The 23590-nt window shown below is 36.5% G+C and overlaps 1 protein-coding gene across 2 annotated transcripts in view; it reads right to left on the bottom strand.

Moving 5' to 3' along the window:
• Arid2 (AT-rich interaction domain 2) overlaps positions 1-23590 on the bottom strand; it is a 183545-nt gene that overhangs the window by 145376 nt on the left and 14579 nt on the right. The window contains exon 2 of one of the 2 annotated variants that reach the window (XM_087199983.1): positions 15724-15827. The exons of the other annotated variant lie outside the window; for it this stretch is intronic. Coding sequence (XP_087056109.1) covers positions 15724-15779 — 56 coding nt within the window. The 5' untranslated portion in view covers positions 15780-15827. The remainder of the gene's footprint in view (positions 1-15723; positions 15828-23590) is intronic. 2 annotated transcript variants of the gene reach the window in all.

The raw sequence follows: 23590 nt of genomic DNA, 5'->3' as shown, positions 1-23590 counted from the left end.
ATGCAAAGAAAATAAATGAAGGGGAAAAAATTTTTTAAAGAATAACCAAGAGGGCCGGGGATTTAGCTCTGCAGTTTCACTGCCTGCTGCGCAAGCACAAGGACCCAAATTTGATCCCCAGTACCAAAAAAAAAAAAAAGAATAACCAAGAATTTCACTGAATTCAATATATGAAATCTGAGATTCAAATGGCTTAAACGCTAAGAAGAAGAGATTTTTTTAAAAGTACATACCTAGACATATTAGAATTAAATATGTCGTTTGAAAACAAAAAAAAATTTAAAACTTCCAGCAAGAAGGGCAGGACAGAGGGTCACCTACAAAAGGGCAAGATCAAACTGATATCATGTATCTTAAGAGTAAAACCAGGCTAACAAGTGAACAGTGAAATCTTACCCTCAAACTACTGAAAGGAAAAATGCATATGCTTATTATTTTATAACAAAGGAAACTATCACTTAAATGGAAGCGGTAAACATATTAGAAGTACATACTACCTCCAAAGTTTACCACATAAAGATCCTCTTTCAAGGTTTGAAGAAGTGATTTAGCAAGAACAAAACTGAAAACAAAATGTATGGGAAGGAAAATTTTTAAGACTCATTATTTGCCAATCTGAACTACCTAGTGAGACCTTATCTCAAAAACACCAAAATACAGTAAAATAAAAAATATCACAGGTTTGGAGCTGTACTTCAGTGGTAAAGAGCTTGCTTAGCATGCATGAGGTCCTGGGTTCAATCACCAGTACTACACCTACACACACACACACACACACACACACACACACACACACACACAAAATTTAAATTAAACAATTTAAATTTGTATCATTCTATTCTAAAAAAGTAGAGATGCCAAATGGAAAATACACTAAAGTTCTTGATATTTACTGGGGAAGAAGGGGGAAACACACAGATTAAATTTAGACACTGAAGGGCTACAACATGTAATGACAAGACTAAACATTGAATAGGAACAGATTAAACCCAAAAGACACATTCTTAGATTTAATGTAAAATCAAGACTCAATAAAACTGGAAAATAAAGGAACAAAAAAGGTACGTGAAAGGTATGAACCAAAAGAAAACCACTGTAATATCAAAAGAATTAAACGTAGGGACGGGAATTTAGCTCAGTAGTGCCACCGCCTGCCTCGCAAGCACAAGGTCTTGAGTTTGATCTCCGGTACCAAAAAAAAAAAGAAAAGAAATAAACTTCAAAGGAGCAGGGAACGATAAGAGACACATATGGATACTATATCGTGGTAAAAAGATAAAGGGAATATGAAATATATATATATACATGCACATCCATGTATATAAGCAAAAATTGAAAGTTTTGTTGTAGAACCACCAGATAATCAATTCTAACTGAATGTTTTTAACATGCCTTTGAGAAATGAGGAGGCAATGAAAAAAGAACAAAGATTTGAAAAAAATACCAATTTGAAAGTCTGATAATGTAAAATATCTATGACATTACAACAAATAATGTACTTCTTTTGAGTTTACATAGAACATTCATAAAAACTGATGAGAAGCCACAATAAAACACCTCAATAGGGTGGGGAAATAGCTCAGTGGGAGAGCACTTGCCCAACAAGCAAGAGGTTTTAGGTTCAAATTACCAGCACTGAAAAAACAAAGTACAACACCAACAAAAAACTCGGTATATACCCTATAAAATCAACAAAATATAGATAGTTTTCACTAAAATTAAAATCAGTAACCAAAGCCAGGACCCTTTAGTCCCAGCTACTCACAAGACTGAGACAGGAGGGTGGCTTCAATTCAGGGATTTAAGGCCACCCCGGGCAACACAAATAGACCTTGTGTCTTTAATTTAAGAAAAAAAAAAAAGAATACCCAAAAGAGAACTTCAAAAACTATATACTGCTGGGACCAAATATCGGACATATACAACTTAAAAAAGAAAAGGTTTATTTTGGCTAATGGTTTCATACATTTTGGTAAATGGTTGGCTGGTTCCAAGGTGGAAAGGGTAAAGAAAACTGATCAACCCTGGCAGGCAGGAAGCAGAGTGAAATCAAGAGCGCCAGAACAAGAAGGGTCAAGGATAAGACTGTATCTTTCCAGGTCATGAACCCAGCAACCCACCTCCTCCAACCAGGCCCTACCTCCTAGTACCACAGTCAGCTACGAACTCAGTGGATGAATTCACTGATCAATATAGCAGTCCCATGATCCAAACATCTTCCAAAAGCTGTACCTCTGGACATGTGACATTTTAGGGGTAAACCATAACATTGCCTAGAGCTGAATTATAAAGAAAATGTATGTCAAAATATGTGAAATGTAGCTAAGGCCCAAAGGGAAATTTATTTGACAATACAGAATCCACCAAAAAAAGGGTATACACATTTCAGCACTTCATCATACTAATAAATACTAATAAATTTGTGGAAGCTGATGGCCACCACTTTGTAACTGTAGAGGTAACTTGTATTAATCTCATGATGTCACAATAAATTTGGGATTAAAATACAGAGTCTGCCAATAAAATGTAATCATCAGGAAAAGAAAAACTTGTATAAATATTTTGATACTAAATTTAATATAAACAAGCCAGCTGTGTTAGTACACACTTGTAATCTCAAAACTTGGTAGGCTAAACCAGGAGGATCATTGTGAGTTTGAGGCCACGGTGGGCTACATAGTGAGTTCAAGGGCAGTCTCAACTACATAGGGAGCCTCTATCTCACAAAACCAACCAACCAAGTAAAATAAATAAATGAATAAATAAATAAATGTATCATTAAAAACCAACTTAGGAATCTATCAATATCATATACATGAAAAAGAGCTTGTTAACACTGTAAAACCTCCCAAACATAAATTATTTTAAAATACAGTTAAAGGTTTTTGTAAATTTGTTTTAATTGGAACTCAGTACAAAAATATTACATAAAATGGAACAGCCAATAGTGTGCATGTATTTACATATAAAAAATATGGAGGAAAGGGTTTATAAAAATGAATGTGCCTGAAAATATATATATTTTCCTCTAAGGAGATATGTGCATCAATTATCTTTATAATTTTAGAACTAGAAACAAGACCTAAAATCTCCTAGATGGTACTGCAGCTCAAGTGATCCACTGCATCAATTAGGTCATCATTTTTTCAACTTATTGAAAAACTACAATTCCAAGTACTACCCATTTTTTAAAAACACTTCTTCATTTTACTTTACTACATGTATTTTGATAAGCAATCAGTACATCAAGCATTTGCATATCAAAATTTCTTTCATTTTATTTCCATATATCACAAATTTAAGACATTCAAAGTATATACTCAAAACATCTTTCAGTCTTGATCTTTGTCTGTGATCAACCATGTTTCCCATGTATCCCAGAAATGAATGCTTCATATATTAAAATCTTAAAGTCATAAATTACTTATAGAGAATTAGAATAAATATTCTTAACTGAAGTTCTACCACACACAATTTATTCTTGTGATACCTCAGAGAGCACTGCAGTAATTGGAAAAATGTATCAATACAAACTATCAAGGGCTGGAGATTTAGCTCAGTGGTACCAAAAAAAAAAAGGAAACTATCAACTCTCTCCACATATATTCACATACTCTATAGAATTTATATATGTATATATAGTGTTGTGTTCTCTTAACACAATAGAGTTTCAGCAGGATATGTCTATATGTAACTTTTTTGAATGACCTTTATGGCTTATTACATGATCAATTTTAATAAATATTTTGTGAAATCTCATACTATAATGTCCAGCTTCCCTCTGTGACAAGTTTCTACTCCGTGAAATATGAGCAGAAAGGCATGTATCACCACCACTCCCCACCCAGAGGAAGGGGCTTCCTGCCCAGCATTCCACAGCTGCCAGCACAGAGTTAGGGGCTTCTGGGCTGCCCTTCCACCACTCCCTGCCCAGAGGAAGGGGCTTCTGGCCTGCCATTCACCACTCCCAGCACAGAAGTAGGGGCTTCCTGCCCAGCATTCCACAGCTGCCAGCCCAGAGGTAGGGGCTTCCGGGCCACCGTTACACTGCTCCCAGCCCAGAATAAGGGGCTTCTGGGCCACTGTTCCACTATTCCCAGCCAAGAGGAAGGGGCTTTTGGGCCACTGTTCCACCGCTCCCAGCCCAGAGGAGGTGGGCCATGTGGGCGCCAATAGCACCCTCCCTCACCACCCATCGAAATGAGAAGACACGTAAACAAGTCTCAAAACTAACTTCCAGATGACCTACAGCAACCCCAAAGGGAAAGGAGATGGAACACTCTAATACTCAACCACCTGGACTCCCTGTACTGGCAACAAGAGAGGATCTAGAAAGAATGAAATCAGAAATAATTTCTCAGATAACAGCAGAGATTGTGCTCATAGTACAAGACATGATTAATAAATCTACAGAGGAGCTGAGGAACACGATGGAATCCCAATATAGGAAACAAATGGAATCCATAAAACAGATGCAAATATATTTCCAGGAGATCAAAAACTCCATTGAAAGTCTGCACAGCAGAATGAGCCAATGTGAAGACAGAATTTCAAATATATTAGATAAGATTGCAATTAGTGACCAGGAAAAGAAAAATTGCTTCAAAACTGTAAGGGACCACGAGAAATCAATCCAGCAGCTGCAAGACAATGCAAAGAAGAATAACATAAGACTGATTGGAGTCAATGAAGAAACAGGAGAGAGTGCAGATGACATAAAAAAAACTGTTCACAGAAGGGATGGCAGAAAACTTCCCAAGCAGGGGAAAGAACTTGACATACAGACAAGTGAGGCATATAGGACTCCAAATAGCCTTGATCAAAAATAATCTACATATAGGCATATAATTGTTAAGATTCCAGAAAGCCAACAGAAGAACAAAGTTCTACAAGCAGTTAGAGAAAAGAAACAAAACACACACAAAGGAAAACACATCAGAATCACAGCAGACTTCTAAGTGCAAACCCTCAAGGCAAAAAGAGCTTGGAGTGATGTATTTCAAGCCCTAAAGGAAAACAGCCTCCAACCCAGATTGATGTACCCTGCAAAACTATCTTTCAAAATGGATGGAGAAATGATATACTTTCATGACAAAGAGCACATTAGGAACTTCATGAATACCAAAGGAGCACTCCAAAAAATTTTAGACAATATCCTAGGAACAGACAATAAGGATCACAACCCCAAGAAGCACAGCAGAATGAACCCATCGGGCGCCACAAGAAATTAAATGTAAAGGGGGAGAATCCAACAAAAAGAAAAAGTCATGACAATGATAACTCAATACGTATCAGTTATAACCATCAATATTAATAGTCTGAACTCATCAAACAAAAGTAATAGACTGGCAGAATGGGTCAAGAAGCAAAATCCAACAATATGCTGCATACAAGAAATACACTTAATTCAAAAGGAAACTCATAGACTGAAAGTAAAAGGGTGGAAAATAATACTCCATGAGACAGAAACCTGAAAAAAAGCAGGAGAAGCTATCCTCTTTGCAGATCAAGTAGATTTCAAACCAACACTCATTAAGAGAGACAAAGAAGGACACAACATCCTTGTAAAGGGAACAATCCAACAGGAAGAGATGACAATCATAAATATCTATGCACCAAACACTAGTGCGCCCAACTATATAAAACAAATACTAATGGACATGAAAAGTCATGTAGGCACTCATACAAAAGTAGTGGGGGACCTCAATACCCCACTGTCACAAACAGATACATCAACTAGACAAAAAATTAGTAATGAAATACTAGAACTCAATCGAACTCTTGAACAAATGAACAGATGTTTACAGAGTGTTCCACCCCACAAAATCAGAATACATTCTTTTCAGCTGCACACGGGTCGTTCTCCAAAACAGACCACATACTCACAGAACATGTTTAAGAAGATGCAAAGAAATTAAAGGTATCCCCTGTATATTATCGGTCCATAGTGCGATGAAATTGGAGATCCACAGCAAAAGAAACTGCAGAAACTTCATAAACACATGGAACTTGAACAACACACTTGTGAATAACCAATGGGTCACAGAGGAAATTAAAGAAGAAATCAGACAGTTCCTTCAATAAAATGACAATGAGATTACAACATATCAGAATCTATGGGACACAATGAAAGCAGTCTTACGAGGGAAATTCATAGCATGAATCCACATATTAGGAAAACAGCCCAATTAAACAACCTGATGCTGAATCTCAAGCTTCTAGAAAAAGGAGAGCAGAACAAACCCAAAGCTCATACAAGGGAGGAAAGTATAAAGATCAGACCAGAAATCAATTCAATGGAGGGTAAGAGAACGATCCAAAAAAATTAATGAAGCCAAGAGTTGGTTCTTCGAAATAATTAACAAAATTGACAAACTCTTAGCCAACTTTATCAGAAAAAGGAAAGAAAAGGCCCAAATCCATGCAATTAGGAATGAAAAGGGTGGCATTACAACAGATCCAGCAGAAGTCCAGAGGATCATCAATACCTACTTCCAGAACCTATACGTTAATAAGATGCAAAACACAGAAGAAGAAAAGGACAGACTCCCAGATATGTATGAATTACCAAAGGTGAATGAAGAAGACCTAAAAATTCTAAAAAACCAAATATCAACCAATGAAATTGAAAATATAATTAAAAGCTTACCAACTAAGAAAAGCCCAGGCCCTGATGGATTCCCTGCAGAATTCTATAAGACATTTAGAGAGGAACTACTGACACGAGTGTTTAAACTCTTCAATGAAATGGAAAGGGAAGCAATACTCCCAAATTCATTTCTGGAAACAAGCATTACCTTGATCCCCAAATGCAGAGAAAGACCCAACTCAAAAAGAGAACTATATGCCAATCTCACTAATGAACATAGACGCAAAAATTCTTAATCAGATATTGGCAAATAGAATGCAGAAGACCATCAAGAAGATCATACACCCTGACCAAGTGGGATTCATACCAGGGATGCAGGGATGGTTCAACATATGCAAATCAATCAATGTAATACACTATATCAACAGAGTCAAGACAAAAACCATATGATTATCTCAATAGATGCAGAAAAAGCATTTGACAAAATCCAACACCCCTTTATGATAAAAACCCTACAAAAAATTGGAACAGATGGTCTCTACCTCAACCTGATAAAAGCGATCTATGAAAAGCCAACAGCCAGTATTATACTAAATGGTCAAAAACTGAAATCCTGGGCTGGGGATTTAGCTCAGTGGTTTCACCGCCTGCTGCGCAAGCGCAAAGACCTGAGTTCGATCCCCGGTACCAAAAAAAAAAAAAACCACAAAAACTGAAATCCTTCACACTAAAATCAGGAACAAGACTGCCATGTCCACTATCATCACTCTTGTTCAATATAGTTTTGGAAACAGCCACGGCAATTAGACAAGAGAAAGAAATAAGGAATAAAGGTAGGAAATGAAGAAGTTAAATTCTCATTAATTGCAAATGACATGATACTCTAAATAGAAGGTGCCAAGAACTCCACCAAAAGTCTTCTAGACTTAATAACCAAATTCAGTCAAATAGCTGGTTACAAGGTCAACACACAAAAATCAATAGCTTTCCTCTACATGAATGACACACTCACTGAGAGAGAATTAGGGCAAATAATTCCTTTCACAATAGCATCCTAAAAACTGAAATACTTAGGAATCAACCTAACAAAAGAAATCAAAGTCCTCTTCTCTGAAAACTATAGCACTCTGAAAAAAGAGTCTGAAGATGATATCAGAAAATGGACAGATATCCCTTACTCCTGGGTAGGAAGGATCAATATAGTGAAAATAGCCATACTTCCAAAACTGCTATATAGATTCAATGCAATTCCAATTGAAATCCCAGCAGCATACTTCACAGACCTTGAGAAAATAATCCAAAAATTCATTTGGAACAAGAAGAGGCCCAGAATAGCAAAAGCAATTCTAGGTAACAGAGACATGGCAGGGGGTATCACAATCCCCAACTTGAAACTATACTACAAAGCTACTATGATAAAACAGCATGGTAATGGCAAAGAAACAGACCTGAGGACCACTGGAACAGATTAGAAGATGCAGAAACAATTCCAGACACACTCAGCCACCTCACCTTTGACAAAGGAGCCAAACACCCTCACTGGAGGAAAGATGGCCTCTTTAATAAATGGTGCTGGAAAAATTGGGTTTCAACTTGCCAAAGATTAAAACTAGATCTATATCTCTTGCCATGCATTAAACTAAAATCAAAATGGATTAAAGATCTAAATATTAAAACAGAAACGCTGAATCAGTTGGAACAGAGGTTAGGTAGAACTCTTGAACACAATGGTGTAGGAAAAGATTTTATGAACAAAACCTCAGTTGCCCATGAACTAGCAGAAACAACCAACAAGTGGGATCTCTTCTTATTAAAAAGCTTCTGCACAGCAAGAGAAACCACCAGCAGTATGAAGAGACAACCCACAATGTGGGAAAAAAATTTTCACCTGCTGTTCCTCAAAGGCCTACTATCACAAATCTATAAAGGACTTAAAAAGATCAGTACTCCCAAATGTAAAGACCCAATCCAAAAATGGGCATCTGAAATGAACAGACATTTTTCAGACAAAGAAGTAAAAATGGCAAATAAATATATGAAAAAATGTTCAACATCACTGGTCATTCAAGAGATGCAAATGAAAACAACACTGAGATTCCACCTCACTCCAGAAAGAATGGCTGCAATCATGAAAACAACCAATTACAATTGCTGGTGGGGCTGTGGGGAAAGAGGAACCCTCCTGCACTGCTGGTGGGAGTGTAAACTGGTGCAACCACTGTGGAAATCAGTATGGAGATAGCTCAAAGAACTAGGCCTGGAAGTCCCATTTGACCCAGGTATTCCCCTGCTGGGTATCTTCCCAAAAGAATTAAAAGAATCATACCACAGTGATATATGTGCACCCATGTTCATAGCAGCAGTGTGTAATAGCTAAAACTTGGAAACAGCCTAAATGCCCATCAACTGGAGACTGGATAAAGAAAATGTGGGGTTTTTTAATAAAATAGAGTATTACTCAGCCATAAAAAATGAGAAATTAGAGACATTTATAGCTAAATGGATGCACATTGAGGCTATATTCTTAAGTGAAATAAATAGGACACACGTGTAAATACCAAATAGTTTCTCTAGTGTGAGAAACTGAAGGAGTAAAAAAGGACTAAAATGTATAGTAGATAATGTAAAATAGGAAGAAAAGGGGCAAAGAGGAAGAGGAAGTGGGAGAGGTAGGGGAAATGAAAGAAGGGAATGGAATTAATATGAGAAAATGGAAAAATGGAAACAAAGTCTTTGTAAATAGGGAGCGATGGAGAGGTTGAAGGGAGGGCACGGAAAGGGGGAAAAATAAGAACCAAGGCAGATTATGTAAAGGTGCAAATTTCCAATGATGAATGCCATTATATTGTATACCTAAAATGTAGGTATAAAGGGGTAGGTACCAAAGGTACCAAAGGGGTAAGGGAAGTGGGAGGGGTAGTGGAAAGGAAAGAAGGGAAAGGAAAAATTATGAGAAATGGAAAAAATGGAAACAAAGTCTTTGTAAATAGGGAAAGGTGGAGGGGGTGAAGGGAGGGCTAGGAATGGGGAAAAAATAAGAACCAAGACGCATTATGTAAAGGTACAATTCCCAATGAGAAATGTAAATGTATTGTATACCTACAGTGTACCAATAAAAGAATATTTTAAAAAATTAAAAACTACCCCATTAATATGTAAACGAAAAAAAAAAAAAGGGATGTATCACTTCAGGCATGTACCCGTAAAAGACAAAAAGCACTTCTTGTCTTTCTTGTTGCTTGGAAGAAGACTACAGTAGCAGATATTGGAATGCTATTTTAGACTATGAGAAGTAAAAACTAGAGTATAAAAAAGAATAGGGCCCAAGAGTTCCTGGGCTGTGGTGTCAGTCTTGAATGATTTACATTTGAACAGTTATGAGAAAGAAACAAACTTTTGTATTATTTAATGTTCGTAGAAGCAATGAAACCAACCAGTATCATAACTCAGTTTAGAACATCAATTGTCACTTCTGGGTTATTAGAAGGTCTATGAAGTTGGACTAAATCTATCTTGAGTTAATGGCATGTCTTCAATGTTTATTTTCCGTATTAATACTTATATGTCCAATTCTTTATTTCTTGTAGTTTTTCCTCAAGAAAGGAATATGACCAGGCATGGTGATACATACACTGAAGCAGGAGGACTGCTCCAAGTTCCAGGCCAGCTTGGGCTATATAGTAAGTTCAAGGCCAGCCTGAACTAGGGAGACTCTTATCTGAAAAAAAACAAGAAAGAAAGATGGGATGGCCGGGAATTTAGCTCAGTAGTTCTCCCACCTGCCCCACAAGCACAAGGACTTGAGTTCGATCCCCAGTACCAAAAAAAAAAGAAAGGGGGGGGGCGCCACACAAGAAGACAGACAGACAAGACAAAAAAGGAAAAGAAAATAACAGAATATGTATTATGTCAAGAGGCAGTGTATGCTTCCTGCTTAGATTCCAGATAAAACTTTAGTCATCCTTTTTAAGACCACATAAAGCTTTGTTGCAATTCTTTATGAGGAATTGGTAAACATCTATTTTTGTGATTTTTGTGATAGTCACTTAAAGGAATGTATTAGAAAAATACTGGAAAGCACATATATTAGAAAAATCAAAGAGCAAGTTTCAAAGAGCTAACAAATAACTGAAGCAACCACCCTATTCTACCAATTCAAAATTAAAAGATAACTGACAGGTCTAATTGACTTACATTCTCAGACAGCATTCACATAACAAAAGTAGGGAGGATCTACACTAAAGTGCTGAGACCTAATCCTAAAATACCCTAAACATTTGCTAATTCATGAGTAAGATTGCTAAACTTCACACTTTAAAAGACTCCTCTCAAGACATCCTAATCTCTTAGTATAGTAACAAGATTTAGCTGTTTTTGCTCTCCTAGTGCATCATCAATCACTCCATTAAACTTTGGCTTCTCTTTTCAGTCAAGTTGTGTGTGATCAATCATGTTTCCCATGCGTCCCAGACCTGGGAGGGCTATGGGTTTTCACATCTATCTCAGTAAGTCAAGTGTTTTTCAAGAACATCCCAGTTGTGTCCACTTTATCTAGCAAGTTTATTTGCTCACAGCAGCATTTCCCAAAACTGTTCACTAATTCTGTCAATGGATATGTATTCTGGGGGCTGGTGAGGCCAGGAAAGAAGAGATGTGACAATGTGTGCTCAAAAGTGTTTGGAAAGTTCTGTGGGCAGTCTCAAGACACATTACAAGACTGCAGAGAAGACCTATGTTTAACTTTTACAATTAAGTTTCCAAAACTGGATTTGAGTATGTTTTGTACAATCCACTAAATAGTTTGAAAATGGTGACCAAAGAAACTTTGTGAAGACCACCAGTCCTTAGTCAATAACCCAAATTGTTCAATGAAAGGAGATTTGATGTAGATACACACCTGTTATCCCAACTTCGTGGTAGGCTAAGATCAGAGGATCACAAGTTCAAAACCAACTTGGGCAGTAAAGCAAGACTCCATCTCAAAATAGAAAGGAAGGAAGGAAAAGAAGGAAAGGAAAGAGGGAATCTGATATTTCATTATAAGTATACATTTCCTCATAATGATTCAGTGAAAAGAATAATGTGCTGAGATTTTTGCCTTATTTCAGGCTGCTGTTTGTAAGGCTGAATCCTCCTTGTTGGGTAGCAAGGGGAATACAGTTGTCCCTCAGTATCCAAGGGCAACTAGTTTTAGGACTACCTCCCATTAATACCAAAATCTGTAGATGCTCAATTCCCTAACATAAAATATCATAATATTTTCCATAACCAAAGCTCATCCTATATGCTTTAAATTATCTCTAGATTACTTAAAATCCCTAAGACATAAATGCTATATAAATATTTGTTATATTGTTTGGGGAATAATAACAAGGGGGGAGGAATAATGACATACTCAGTAGACAGGCAATTTTTTCCCAAATATTTCCTATATGTAGTTGACTGAATCCACAGAACCCAGTGACAATATTTCCATACTGCTGACTAGATTTCTAAACTGCTCTCCATAGACAAACTTCACACATAGCAAGCTCCTCTGCTTTTACAAGAGAAAAGCAAATTAATGTCTTGGATGTTACAGGTAGAAAAGCTTGAAAAAATTTAAGTTCATCCTAAATGTTAGATTATCATTGGTACCTGTCCTCTCTTTGTAATATTGCCAATACGTAGTCCTTCGTATATTAAGATAAATTAGAATGGAAGCAATTTTTAGTAGTCCTAATCTTTGTAATCACTATTTAAAAATCACTTATTATAGCCGGGCATGGTGATGCATGCCTGTAATCCCAGCACTTGGGAGGCTGAGGCAGGAGGACTGCCATGACTTCGAGGCCAGCCTGAGCTAGAGTCCAAGGTCAGCCTGAACTACACAGTGGGGCCCTACAAAAATCACTTATGAACAGAAAAAATATAGAATTATTCAAAACTAAACCAAATAAATTTAATGTTTGTCTCAGTTACTTTCCTCCTGAGACACTATGCCTGACACCCACAAGTTAAAGGAGGAAAGGTTTATTTTGCCTCACAGTTTGTAGAGGTTTCAGTCCACAGCCAGCTGGCTGGAAGGCAAGGTGGCATGGTGGGGGGCATCAAGAGAAACCATTTATTGTATGGCAGGCAGGAGGTAGCAAGCAGTGAGCCTCCCTTTCCCTCTTTATTCCATTTAGGATACAAAAGCCCATTGGTTGATGCCACTCACTCCCAGGGTGGGTCTTCAGTAAATCCACCCAGCCATACCTAGAACCATACTAATTCAATAAGTGGACTAATTCAGTTATCAAACAGCTATAATCCATATTTACACACCCTAGATCCAGCCACTTGTGAAAAGCCCCACCTATGAGCATTATGAGGTTTTGGAGGGACATCTAGATATAAGCCATAACAATGTCAAAGTAATGGCAAATGCTTCTAGAAGAAAAATTTTAATAAGATATGATCCAAAGTACATCTTTCTTCCAATTCCTAAGCACTTTTCCAAAACAATCCTTTTTCCTAATTTCACACTAGTGACAAAAAACACTGTGTCCCCAAATACTCAAGAGTTAAAAACCTTTTTATTTTCTTCTCAGTACCAGGCATCCACAGATTGAGTCCAAAACTTTGGTGTTGAGCTACATCCTCAGCTCTCTTTTATATTTTTCATTTTGAGACAGGGACTCAATAAGTTGCTAAGCTGCCCAGGCAGGGATCCCCCTGCCTCAATCTCTACCACATCCAGAAAACACACACACACACACACACACACACACACACACACACACACACTGTATTTTAAAGAACTGTCAAGGTATCAAATATGTGCATCTATCTTCAGTTCAGCCTGTTTTTGTCATGTGTGCAAATATTTATCCCCACTAGTCTCAATCTCACATGGTTTTAGAATACAGAAGAAAAGGTTGCGAAATTATTCAAACTGAAGTGCTAAATTCCAGAGCTTATTTTTTTTTAAAAAGTGAATTCAATGATGAAGCTATAAAAAGATCCTTCCAGCATAGACACAGAAGATAAACTAATAATTTATACATAATCCAAATTTTTACATGATTATAAACTAATGGTTGTAGACATACACAAACAAATAAAAAGTGCTGAAAAGTTGGTTTATCATATTTTCCAACAGCTGGAATTCTCTATTAACCTGCTATTCTGTAAACTGACAGTCCAGTGACAATTGGTATTTATAATGATAAGCCTGTGCCATGGCGGCACACACCTATAATCTCAAAATGCTGAAGTTGAAAAAATGAAGAGCTGGAGCCAGACCAGCAATGCAGCAAGAAAAATAAAAGAGAATTACAATGATAACCCTAAAGATGTAAGATTTTGAAGTACTTTTTGAATGAGACTACCTGGTCTATTATTTTTAAGAAGTAGTAATTTATATTTATCTCAATATTCAATAGAAGTAATATCCTCTTCTCTGATCAAACAAACCAGATGTGTATGCCATTCATGCCACCACTTTTGGTTAACTCAAGTCTATCCCACATACCAATGTAATGAATGTCCACCCAGTATCATTTTCATTCAGACATTGTTCTGGTTAAAACAGAAACAACAAAAACCACAAACCTCCCATACACAACACATATATAATCAAATATGGGATAAAAAAATTGACCTGATTTTCAAAATCCTTTACTACCTGCTGCCAATCTTTAGTCCTGCCTGTGAGGCAGCTAGGTTCAGGTGCACAACTAAAACATCTTATACTATGTACTTTCATTTTTTTCCTTTCCACATATCTAAAAGGTCTTTATCTACCTTTTCCCCCCTTACTGTATCTGAATCTAATATGTCTTTGATAAGCTTTCACTGAAAGACATATTAGATTCAGATCAGCTCAAGCCTCTTCCATAGGCTACTCTCTGCCCTCAATTCAAAGTGATTTTCTTTTTTACTCTCAATGATCCTTCCAAGCATTCATTTACTGACTCCATTAGCCACACAGTTAGTAACTCATATACATTAATCAGTATATGTTGGAGCTACAAAAACATATACAACTAAGTCCCTTCCTCCTTGGGCTCACAGTTCAACAGGGGAAACAGACAAGAAAAAAGTTGCTACTGGAGTATCTGAAGTAGAAGTATAAATGGGAGGAAAGCAGACTTGTACATACAGGATCACTTTAAGCTGCTTGGTGAGGTAAGAAAAGGCTTTTATAAAAGATGACATTTACATGTCAAAGATGGGTTAGGAGTGTGTCAGGCACAAAAGAAGGGAAAGGAATTCCAGACAGAAAAAACAGCAGAAGGAAAAGCAGAGAGAGAAAACCCTGGCATGTTCTGGAGAACGATAAATAGATCAGCATGGCTAGAGTTCAATAGCTAATCCTACCAACAACATTTACTGACTGCCCATTCACCAAGCACAAATACAAATGAAAAAGACATGGTATCTCAAACAATGTGCAAAAGCGGAGCAGAGATGAAAATGAAAAAGCAATGAAGAACCTTGTCTGCCCTACCAGGAAATCTGGACTTTCTTCTTTAGCAACAGAAAGCAACTAAAGAATTCAGTACTTACCAGTACCTGCATCACTTACATGAGGCTTTTGTTTTTTGCCTGATCCTATTACTAGTGGCTTGAAGATAGTTCTATAAAAATTTTTTATTTTTAAAAAATTAAGCTACAATGTATTCATTCAAATTAATACTGTTTCAAGTAATCACCTTGCTGTAATTATCTTACTTCAATGATAGTTATTAGTTTAAAAAAATTTTAGTAGCTCCTTTATAAATGACTTCAGATATAAGCCAGAAGCATCACAAATCTTTGTACTTATCAGGTGGTAGCAAATGTCAGTAAAACCTAAATTTGGTAAAGAAGGTTTATGAGTAAGTTGTGGAAACTTAGGTTTAGATTATGTTTTAGATTAATTAGACAAGGTCAGCCAGAAAAAAAAAACCATTTTGGGCTAGGGATTTAGCTCAGTGGTTTCGCCGCCTGCTGCAGAAGCCAAGGACCCAAGTTTGATCTCCGGTACCAAAAAAAAAAAAAAAAAACAAAAAAAAACATTTTGCATTTAGAGATTATTTACTATATACCAGACACTGTATTAAATATTTTATGTACTAACTTATTTACCATTCATAACAATTCTATAAAGTATATACTTTATTACTCACCTTTTCGAGATGAAACTGAGGTACAGAGTAAACTGGCCCAAGTTCATGATATTCATGATGCAGATGGTGAGACTTAAACTCAAACAGTGTGACTCTAGAGCAAACTAAATCCAAAATCACTATGTTACAGACCATCATGAACATGGAAAAACTTTAATGATCAAATCCAATTAAACTCATTCTGTAGCATGACTCAAATTGACTGTTACAAGTTCCATGATACGTTTTCAGAACAACAGTATCACCAATACAAGTATATGTCATCCTCCTGAGGCAACTTATTTTGACAAGCAGTAGTCACAGGAGCTTAATTTCTATTATATCTGCTTCAGAAAAATCAGCCTTATTATTTTATAGGTGTAATTGTGGGGTGTTTCCTTCCTTACTAAATTGAAAATCATTGAATCTAACATAGTACTTGGTACAATTAATTCAAACACAAGTACTAAGCACTTATTAGGAAAAAAACACCCTACTAAATAGAGAAATGAATAGCACGATTCCTTCTCTAAAGGAATTAATATGAAAGAGAATCAGTTTACGTACAGTAAGTTTTTAAGATTCAATTCTTATGATAAAAGAATTAGGAAAAAATAAGCCAAGATGTCTGTTTATAATGCTCTGTATTTTTTCCAGAATATGCTAAGATACACAATGCTCAACACATTCCCCTTCAAGTATTTGCTAAATTGTGTACAATGAGCATGCGTTACAATACTTTGATAATCAAGGGAAATAAGTTGGTTTTTTTCTTGTTGTTGTTGTTTTTTTTGGTACAGGGGATCGAACTCTGGGACCTTGCGCTTGCAAGGCAGACAGCGGAACCACTGAGCTAAATCCCCAGCCCAAGGAAAATAAGTTTTAAAATTGAGAAAGTAGAAAACTTGGCTAATGTGTTCTGGGTATCTGAGTAGGTTTCTATTAACAAAAGTCCTGCAAGTTTTATATTTGAAATGGTACAAATATATATGAAGATTACTTTTTATCATAGCATCCTCAAGAGCTATGAAATTAACCATTAACCAGTACAAATCACTATCATTTTTCTCTTGGATTATTTCCTCTCTATCAAGTTTCTTTGCTTCTAACCTTGACACCCCACCCTCTTCATATATACACAACAAAGCACTCAGAGAAATCAAGATAATAACATTTCACTGCTCAAAATCCTTCACTGTGGTAAAAATCAGCGACTTTCCAAAGACTCTACAAGATCTGCTGCCAATTTTTCTCTCTCTAAACAACTCTAAGTTCTCTTCACTCACTAATGCCACATTAGCCTCCTTACTGTTCCTTGGTCATACCAGGCAGGCTCCCTAGTTGATTATTCATTCTTAACCCAGAGGGCTACCTGGTTTGCTCCTTTATCTCCTTTCAATTTTTATTCAAATATCACCTTAGTGGTAATACTTCTATCTTAAGATATAACACTATCCCCATCTGAAAATTCTCCATTTATCTGTTTTACTTTTCTCCTTGCACTAGTATCTAATATACTGTTACTTGTTTTGACTCCTTTCACTAGCTCCAAAAGAAAAAAGAGATTTTTCTCTATTTTCATCACTGATGTATGTCTAGTCTATAGAATAGTGTCTGGCACATAATGGATAATTAATCACAGCAGTTAAAAATTTGATCCCGGGAGGCAGAAGACCATCCCCACTACTTTGTACTTGTGTGAATTACTTAAACTCTCTAAATCTTATTTTCTTTATTATAAAATGATGAGGATCAGATTAATTTTATAGGACAGTTTTAAGAATTAGAATAATGCTAGAGCCAGAGATTTAGCTCAGTGGTGCTGCGCCTGCCTCACAAGCACAAGGTCCTGAGTTCTATCCCGGGCACCAAAAAAAAAAAAAAAGAATTAGAATAATGCAATTGGGCACAGTGCCTGGCAAATGGATGATGATGACAATGATGAACATTTCTAACTCCTAAAATGCTTCTATCAACTTATCAACATATCAATTTTTTCAGAAATAGTAGTTACTTTGTAAAATCCTGGATCTCCACATACCAGTTAAAAACAAAGTCAATATGTACTACTATGTATCAAATTTTACTCTGGACAAGATTCTAGTCTCAAGTTGTAGCTTACAAACAGTCTTGAGAGGGGAGTTAGTATATTTTGTATTTTTTTAAAATTAAGGGCTATATAAAATTTTACAAGTTGCACAAAATGTTATATTTTTCACAGTTAACTGATACCATACAACTGTAACTGAGTCTTAGTGCTTGTTCCACAAAGCCACACAAGAAAAGTTTAAGTTTAGAGCCAGATCACTGGGACATATTACTAACTCTGCATTTTAGAACTCTGAATTCCTCAACATCTCAAATTAGATTTCCCTTTTACCAAGAGGACTACCATAAATGTCTACTTGAGATCATAAGAAATTCTGCAGTACCAAGAGATGCTAACTCCATTGAACTACAATGGATCAGATGTTGAATTAGGGGCTTTCAAAAAAAAGTATATAAATACTAGCCAGGTGTGGTGGTGCACACCTGTGATCCAGGACTTGGGAGGATGAGGCAGGAGGATCACTGTGAGTTCAAGGCCACCCTGAGCTACATAGTAAGACCTGTCTCAAAACACACACAAAAAAGTACATAAATACTTTTTTTTTAATGTCGTTTATTCCAAGAATTTGTCTGGTAATAAAATAAGAGTAGTGTATTAAAATTCACAAAGCTAAACTCTAATCCTACATTAGCAATGCTAAATAAAGGCTTATTTCCTGATCTATAAAATAGTGCATCTACCTTGTAGAGTATAAAAATCCAATTAGATGAATATTTGTAGAAATATATTGTCCTGCACCAAACTGTACTGCAAAAAGAGACGATTTTAAAAATAAAAATACAAAGTCATAATCCCACAACTACTCCAATGATCTTATTTTGCTTACTCCTTTTAATTCTTTTTCACACACATTTTTATAAATTTATAATCATGTGCACTTATGAAAAGCCTGTATTGCTTGTCTTTTTTAGAGCAAGATGACTCAGGTTCAAATACTCACTCCTTAACTTACTGTCTAACCTCAGGCGAGGTTTTTAAACCCCTTTATTCTGTTTTCTCAGTTATAACACCAGAATAATAACAGTATCTATGTTAAAAGGAAATATCAAGTGAGTTTTTGCAAACTGGGCTACATAATGATTGGGTTGGCACATGGTAAATTAACGTTAGCTAAAAAATAGAAAATGAAACATAGTGCTCCACTTTTTAATAATGACATTATGTCATAAACCAAAAGTACACTATTAAAGTATCATAAGAAAGATACTTTTAAAAAGACTCTAGGATATATTATAGTGCTGTTTTTAAAATAAATCTTATCATCTCTTTGTTAAAATATTAAATGAATAGAACTAATCTATTGCTTCATACTTCCAGTAGAGGTCTCCATCTAAAAAATAATGTACCATACTGAAATATTAGTATCCTTGGTTATAAAAAGGAATGAAAAAAGGAAGGGAAGGAAGACTAAGAAAGAATTAACAGTCAGTTTTATCAAATATGTAGGTTTAGATTTGTCCAAGCAAAGCATTTAAAATAAGAAACAGCCTGTAGTAAAAGTGTTCTTCAATCTATAGGCTCAACAGTAATATTGACCTGTGTTATAAACATAATCCTTTGGACAGAAGGAAGAGCTAAAACTATTGCAAACAAGGGGCCGGGGATTTAGCTCAGTGGTTCCAACACCTGCCTCGCAAGCTAAGGACCCAAGTTCAATCCCCGGTACCAAAAAAAAAAAAAACTATTGCAAAAAAATGATTTGTCACTGTCATTGGATTGGTGAATAAATTAATACCTATGCTTCACAGATTGTATAAAGTCAGTAGAATTATCTCAACATAAAAGTAAAGGTTGCCGGGCATGGTGGCACATCCCTGTAATCCTAGCACTCAAGAAGCTGAGACAGGAGGATTGCCAAAGTTCAAGGCCAATCTGGACTCCACAGTGACTTCAAAGCTGGCCTGAACTACATAGCAAGACCCTGTCTCAAAAGAAAAAGAAAAAAAAAAAAAAATGAAAGTCATGTTTTGTAGCAAAGAAATCTCTATCTTCTATAATTATTCCTTTCAAGTTACTATAAAATATTAAATTTGTGTACATAATATCTACTTCAACTTAGCCCCTTAAGTTTATAAGACTTGGAAACTCCTGTAAGATTAGTTAACAGAGAACTGACCAAGAAATTAACAAGTGATTTGCTTATATAATGTATTGTACAAACACAAATACTTAAGTTTATGAAGGAGATATAAAAGAAGGGATATTACAAGCAACTTTCAAAACTAGAGTTTTAATAACCAATTTAGTTCTAATGCCAAGGATCAAATATGCAACGTAAAATATAACCCATTTAATTTAGTGATGACAGAGTTGAATTAACTCACCCAAATATATAAGATATCTGATTTTGACTAAGGTATAAATTTGCTTTTCTTCTCCATAGGGTAGATAACTATAATGGAGACTTCATGAAACCAAAACAGCTACTTCTTACCTTGAGAATACAAAAATTAAACGATGATTTAAATTATTGTCTTATGTCTTTTTTTTTTTTTTTTTTTTTTTTTTGGTACCGGAGATTGAACTCAGAACCTTCCACTGCAGAGGCAGGCGCCAGAACCACTGAGCTAAATCCCTGGCATGTGTCTTATTTTTGTGTATCAAATAATGCAATGGCCAGCAAAAAAGAAAACAGTAAAGACTTCATAATGAGAAAGAACAGGAAAATGTTCTCCAAAGTTTTCTGACACTGTGGGTGATTTTTTTAGGTGATTTTTATTCATATATTAAATTCCTGGAACATGAAGAAAAACATTCACATTCAAATGTAAGCTACAAAATGGGATTTTAAAAATTTAATGTTCATCATTTCTCCTCTCTTCCATAAAAATTACTACAGATTTTAAAAAGTAAAGCCAGACCTAGTAGTTAAAACATACAAAAGATTATCACTAAACGAAAGATATTAACACTGAACATTTAATGGGAATTAATTCTATCACAGGATTAGTACAATAAAAATTGTACATTAGGACTGTAGCAGTTTGTGACAGCACAAGCCACCTGTAATCCCAGCTACTGAGGCAGCTGGCAGGACAATGGAAAGCCTGAGGCCAACCTGGGCAACCTAGCAATATCTTGTCTCAAAATAAAAAAATTTAAAAGGCTGGAAATGTAGCTCAGTGGTAGGATACTTCTCTAGCATGCATGAGGCCCCTGAGTTCAATCCCCAAAGCCAAAAGGGGGTGGGGGAGGGGGGTAGATTAAAAACAAAGTAGGCAGGCTCTTACTAGATGAGGAAATGCTAGAAGCATCAAACTAAGATCAGCACCAAAGTAAAGAAAAATCCCATTGTCCCTACTATTTAACATTGTATAGACAATTAGACAAAAGAAAGTAGAGATATAAAAATTAGAAAACTAAATCTCTATTTGCAGATGACATGCTAGGAGTACACATAGAAAATATGAAGGAAAAAAAAAGATGCAACTAACACAGGCAGAATGAGCACCCAACTATGGGAATGTGTTCAATTCCCTGGGCTGCTGCTTAGAAATCTTTGACGCTATGCCTGCCATCTGAATGATCCCATGGCTGTGTGTGGTGGTTCTCGTGATGGCGAGTAACGTATGGTTCTGACTTGGTGTGGGGCACTGTGTGACTGGGGCTGTTTAATGGTGGATACACATTTGCATGCAACGGTGTCAAAGTGTGTCTATGTGAAAAGTATTCTAACCCATTAAATCGCCAACTCCCCGGAGCAGCCATTTTACCAGAAAGTTTAGAGTTTATCTAGCAATTAATTATAAGTACATGTGATGAGATATATATAGATTATAAAGAATGCAGAATTAGAAAAAAATGGTATAAAAGAGACATCAAGTAATTTCTTATATTGGGGATGTAGCTCTTGACCAAGTACCATCACCTATTCATTCTCTTCTGCTGTTGGGTAACTGGTGTGAGAAACTGAGAAGCCCTGGATGCCAATGAAGCAGGGTAGTCCAGCACAGTGTGGGGTACAAAGTCCTGGATGGAGGCTCTGTTATGCCTGGTCTCTGATGAGGAAACCTAAACTGTACCTGAGTCAGGCCCAGGATCCAGAGCTACTGTTTCTTGATCTGATCCTGTTTCCCTCAGACCTGTGACTTCTATGGTGTAGCAGTTACGTGTGTGGACTCTGGAGCGAGAATGGCAGCTCCAGTGTCACAGATATCCCCTACTTTCCACATCTGCAACTAGGAATAACAGCATTTAACTTACTTAGTTCTTGGGGTGAACTACACGAGTTAACATATGTAAAATAATGCTACTGCTGCAGTTTCTGATAAGGATGATGATGTGAATGAAGCTAATACTTTCTTTCTCCAAAGATGCTTTTTCCAAATAAATCTACCAGTTTGCCTCTTCACAACAATCATACTTACATCATACAAAATAATAAATGCCAACCGAACTGAGGTCTGAACTAAACCATACAAGTTCTGGAAAGTAAATAGAGGTAAATTCCATTATAACTGGAATATGTGGGAAGTCTTTTTAATTATGGCTCAAAAATCCAAATTTAAGGAAAGAAAAGACTGCTACCTAAGCACTTGTCCCCAGCATGGTGGTTCACATCTGCATTCCCAGCACTAGCCAGGCTGAGGCAAGAGGATTGCCGAGTTTGAGGCCAGCCTGGACTACATAGTAAGTTCAAAGCCAGCCTGAACTGTATAGCAAGACCCTGTCTCAAAAAAATAAAAAATTTAAAAAAAGAAAAGAAATAAAACTAAAGCACATGTGCAAGGCAAAACACACTATAGGAGAGCACATAGATAACAAAGGTAATCTAAAAATAACATCAAGAAACACTCTTCTACTTCCCTCCCTCTATTTATTTCCTCTCAGATAAAGTCTAGGGTTGCTCTATTAACTACAATGTCACTGAGCATAAATTAGGATGAATCCAGGCACAGACAAGAGTTAAGCTGAATCACCAGACATGGTAGCACACACCTGTAATCCTAGCACCTGGAAGGCTGAGGCAAGAGGATCACTGGGAGTTCGAGGCCAGCATGGGCTACACGGTGAGTTCAAGATCAGCTGAAATTATGGGGGGGGGGGCGCAATTATAGACTGAGATCCTGTCTCAAGAAAACCCAAAATAAAATAAAGAGTAAGGTTGACTGTCAATTGGATTAAACACTGAGGGCATTTATTGTCCCTTGTAGCTAGATGTCTAGGTTTAGGGTAGACTTTGGACATGGCTTAACCTAGGGAATCTATCGAGCTACCTCTAAGTCTCAAAAGATCTGACCATCCCCTAAAAAGACTTTCTCCCAAAGAGATGAGAACTGGACACCATGCCCATGAAAAGATACCAGGAAGTTTTCAATAAAGGCGGGTCTGTTCTTATTTTTCCCTTTAAATAGATCCTGCTGGCTACTCTTTAGGTCTTATATCTGGCACTGAGCTTCAATATTTCTGATGCTTAAGCAGATTTTCTAGTATTTCATCACTTTCCCTTTTGTAAGATAGCTATTTGGGTACAGGTCAGTCTTCATTCCTTGCACAGAAAGTCTTTGAAATGTTAAGTTTTCTGATTCATCATTTCTCCCATTTTTTTTTTTAAGAGAGATTTATTTTTGTCTTGCGATGTTGCCCAGGATGGTCTCAAACTTATGAGCTGAAGCACTCTTCCTGTCTCAGCCTCCCAAGTAGCTGGGACCGGAAGTGTGCACCACCAACCCGGCTTCATATTTTTAGAGATCCTTTCAGAAATGTCTGTGTAAATAACTAACAGTCACTATCCCTATGTTTTCTGAACTCCCCTAAGAGGACCCTACAGCAGTGCAC

The sequence above is a fragment of the Heterocephalus glaber genome, unplaced genomic scaffold (assembly GCF_053883595.1).
Source record: "Heterocephalus glaber isolate CG9 unplaced genomic scaffold, H.glaber_assembly_v1.0 deba00001733, whole genome shotgun sequence".
NCBI lineage: Eukaryota > Metazoa > Chordata > Mammalia > Rodentia > Bathyergidae > Heterocephalus > Heterocephalus glaber.
The sequence above is the reverse complement of the archived record's forward strand: the minus strand, read 5'-3'. Positions and strand labels throughout refer to the sequence as shown.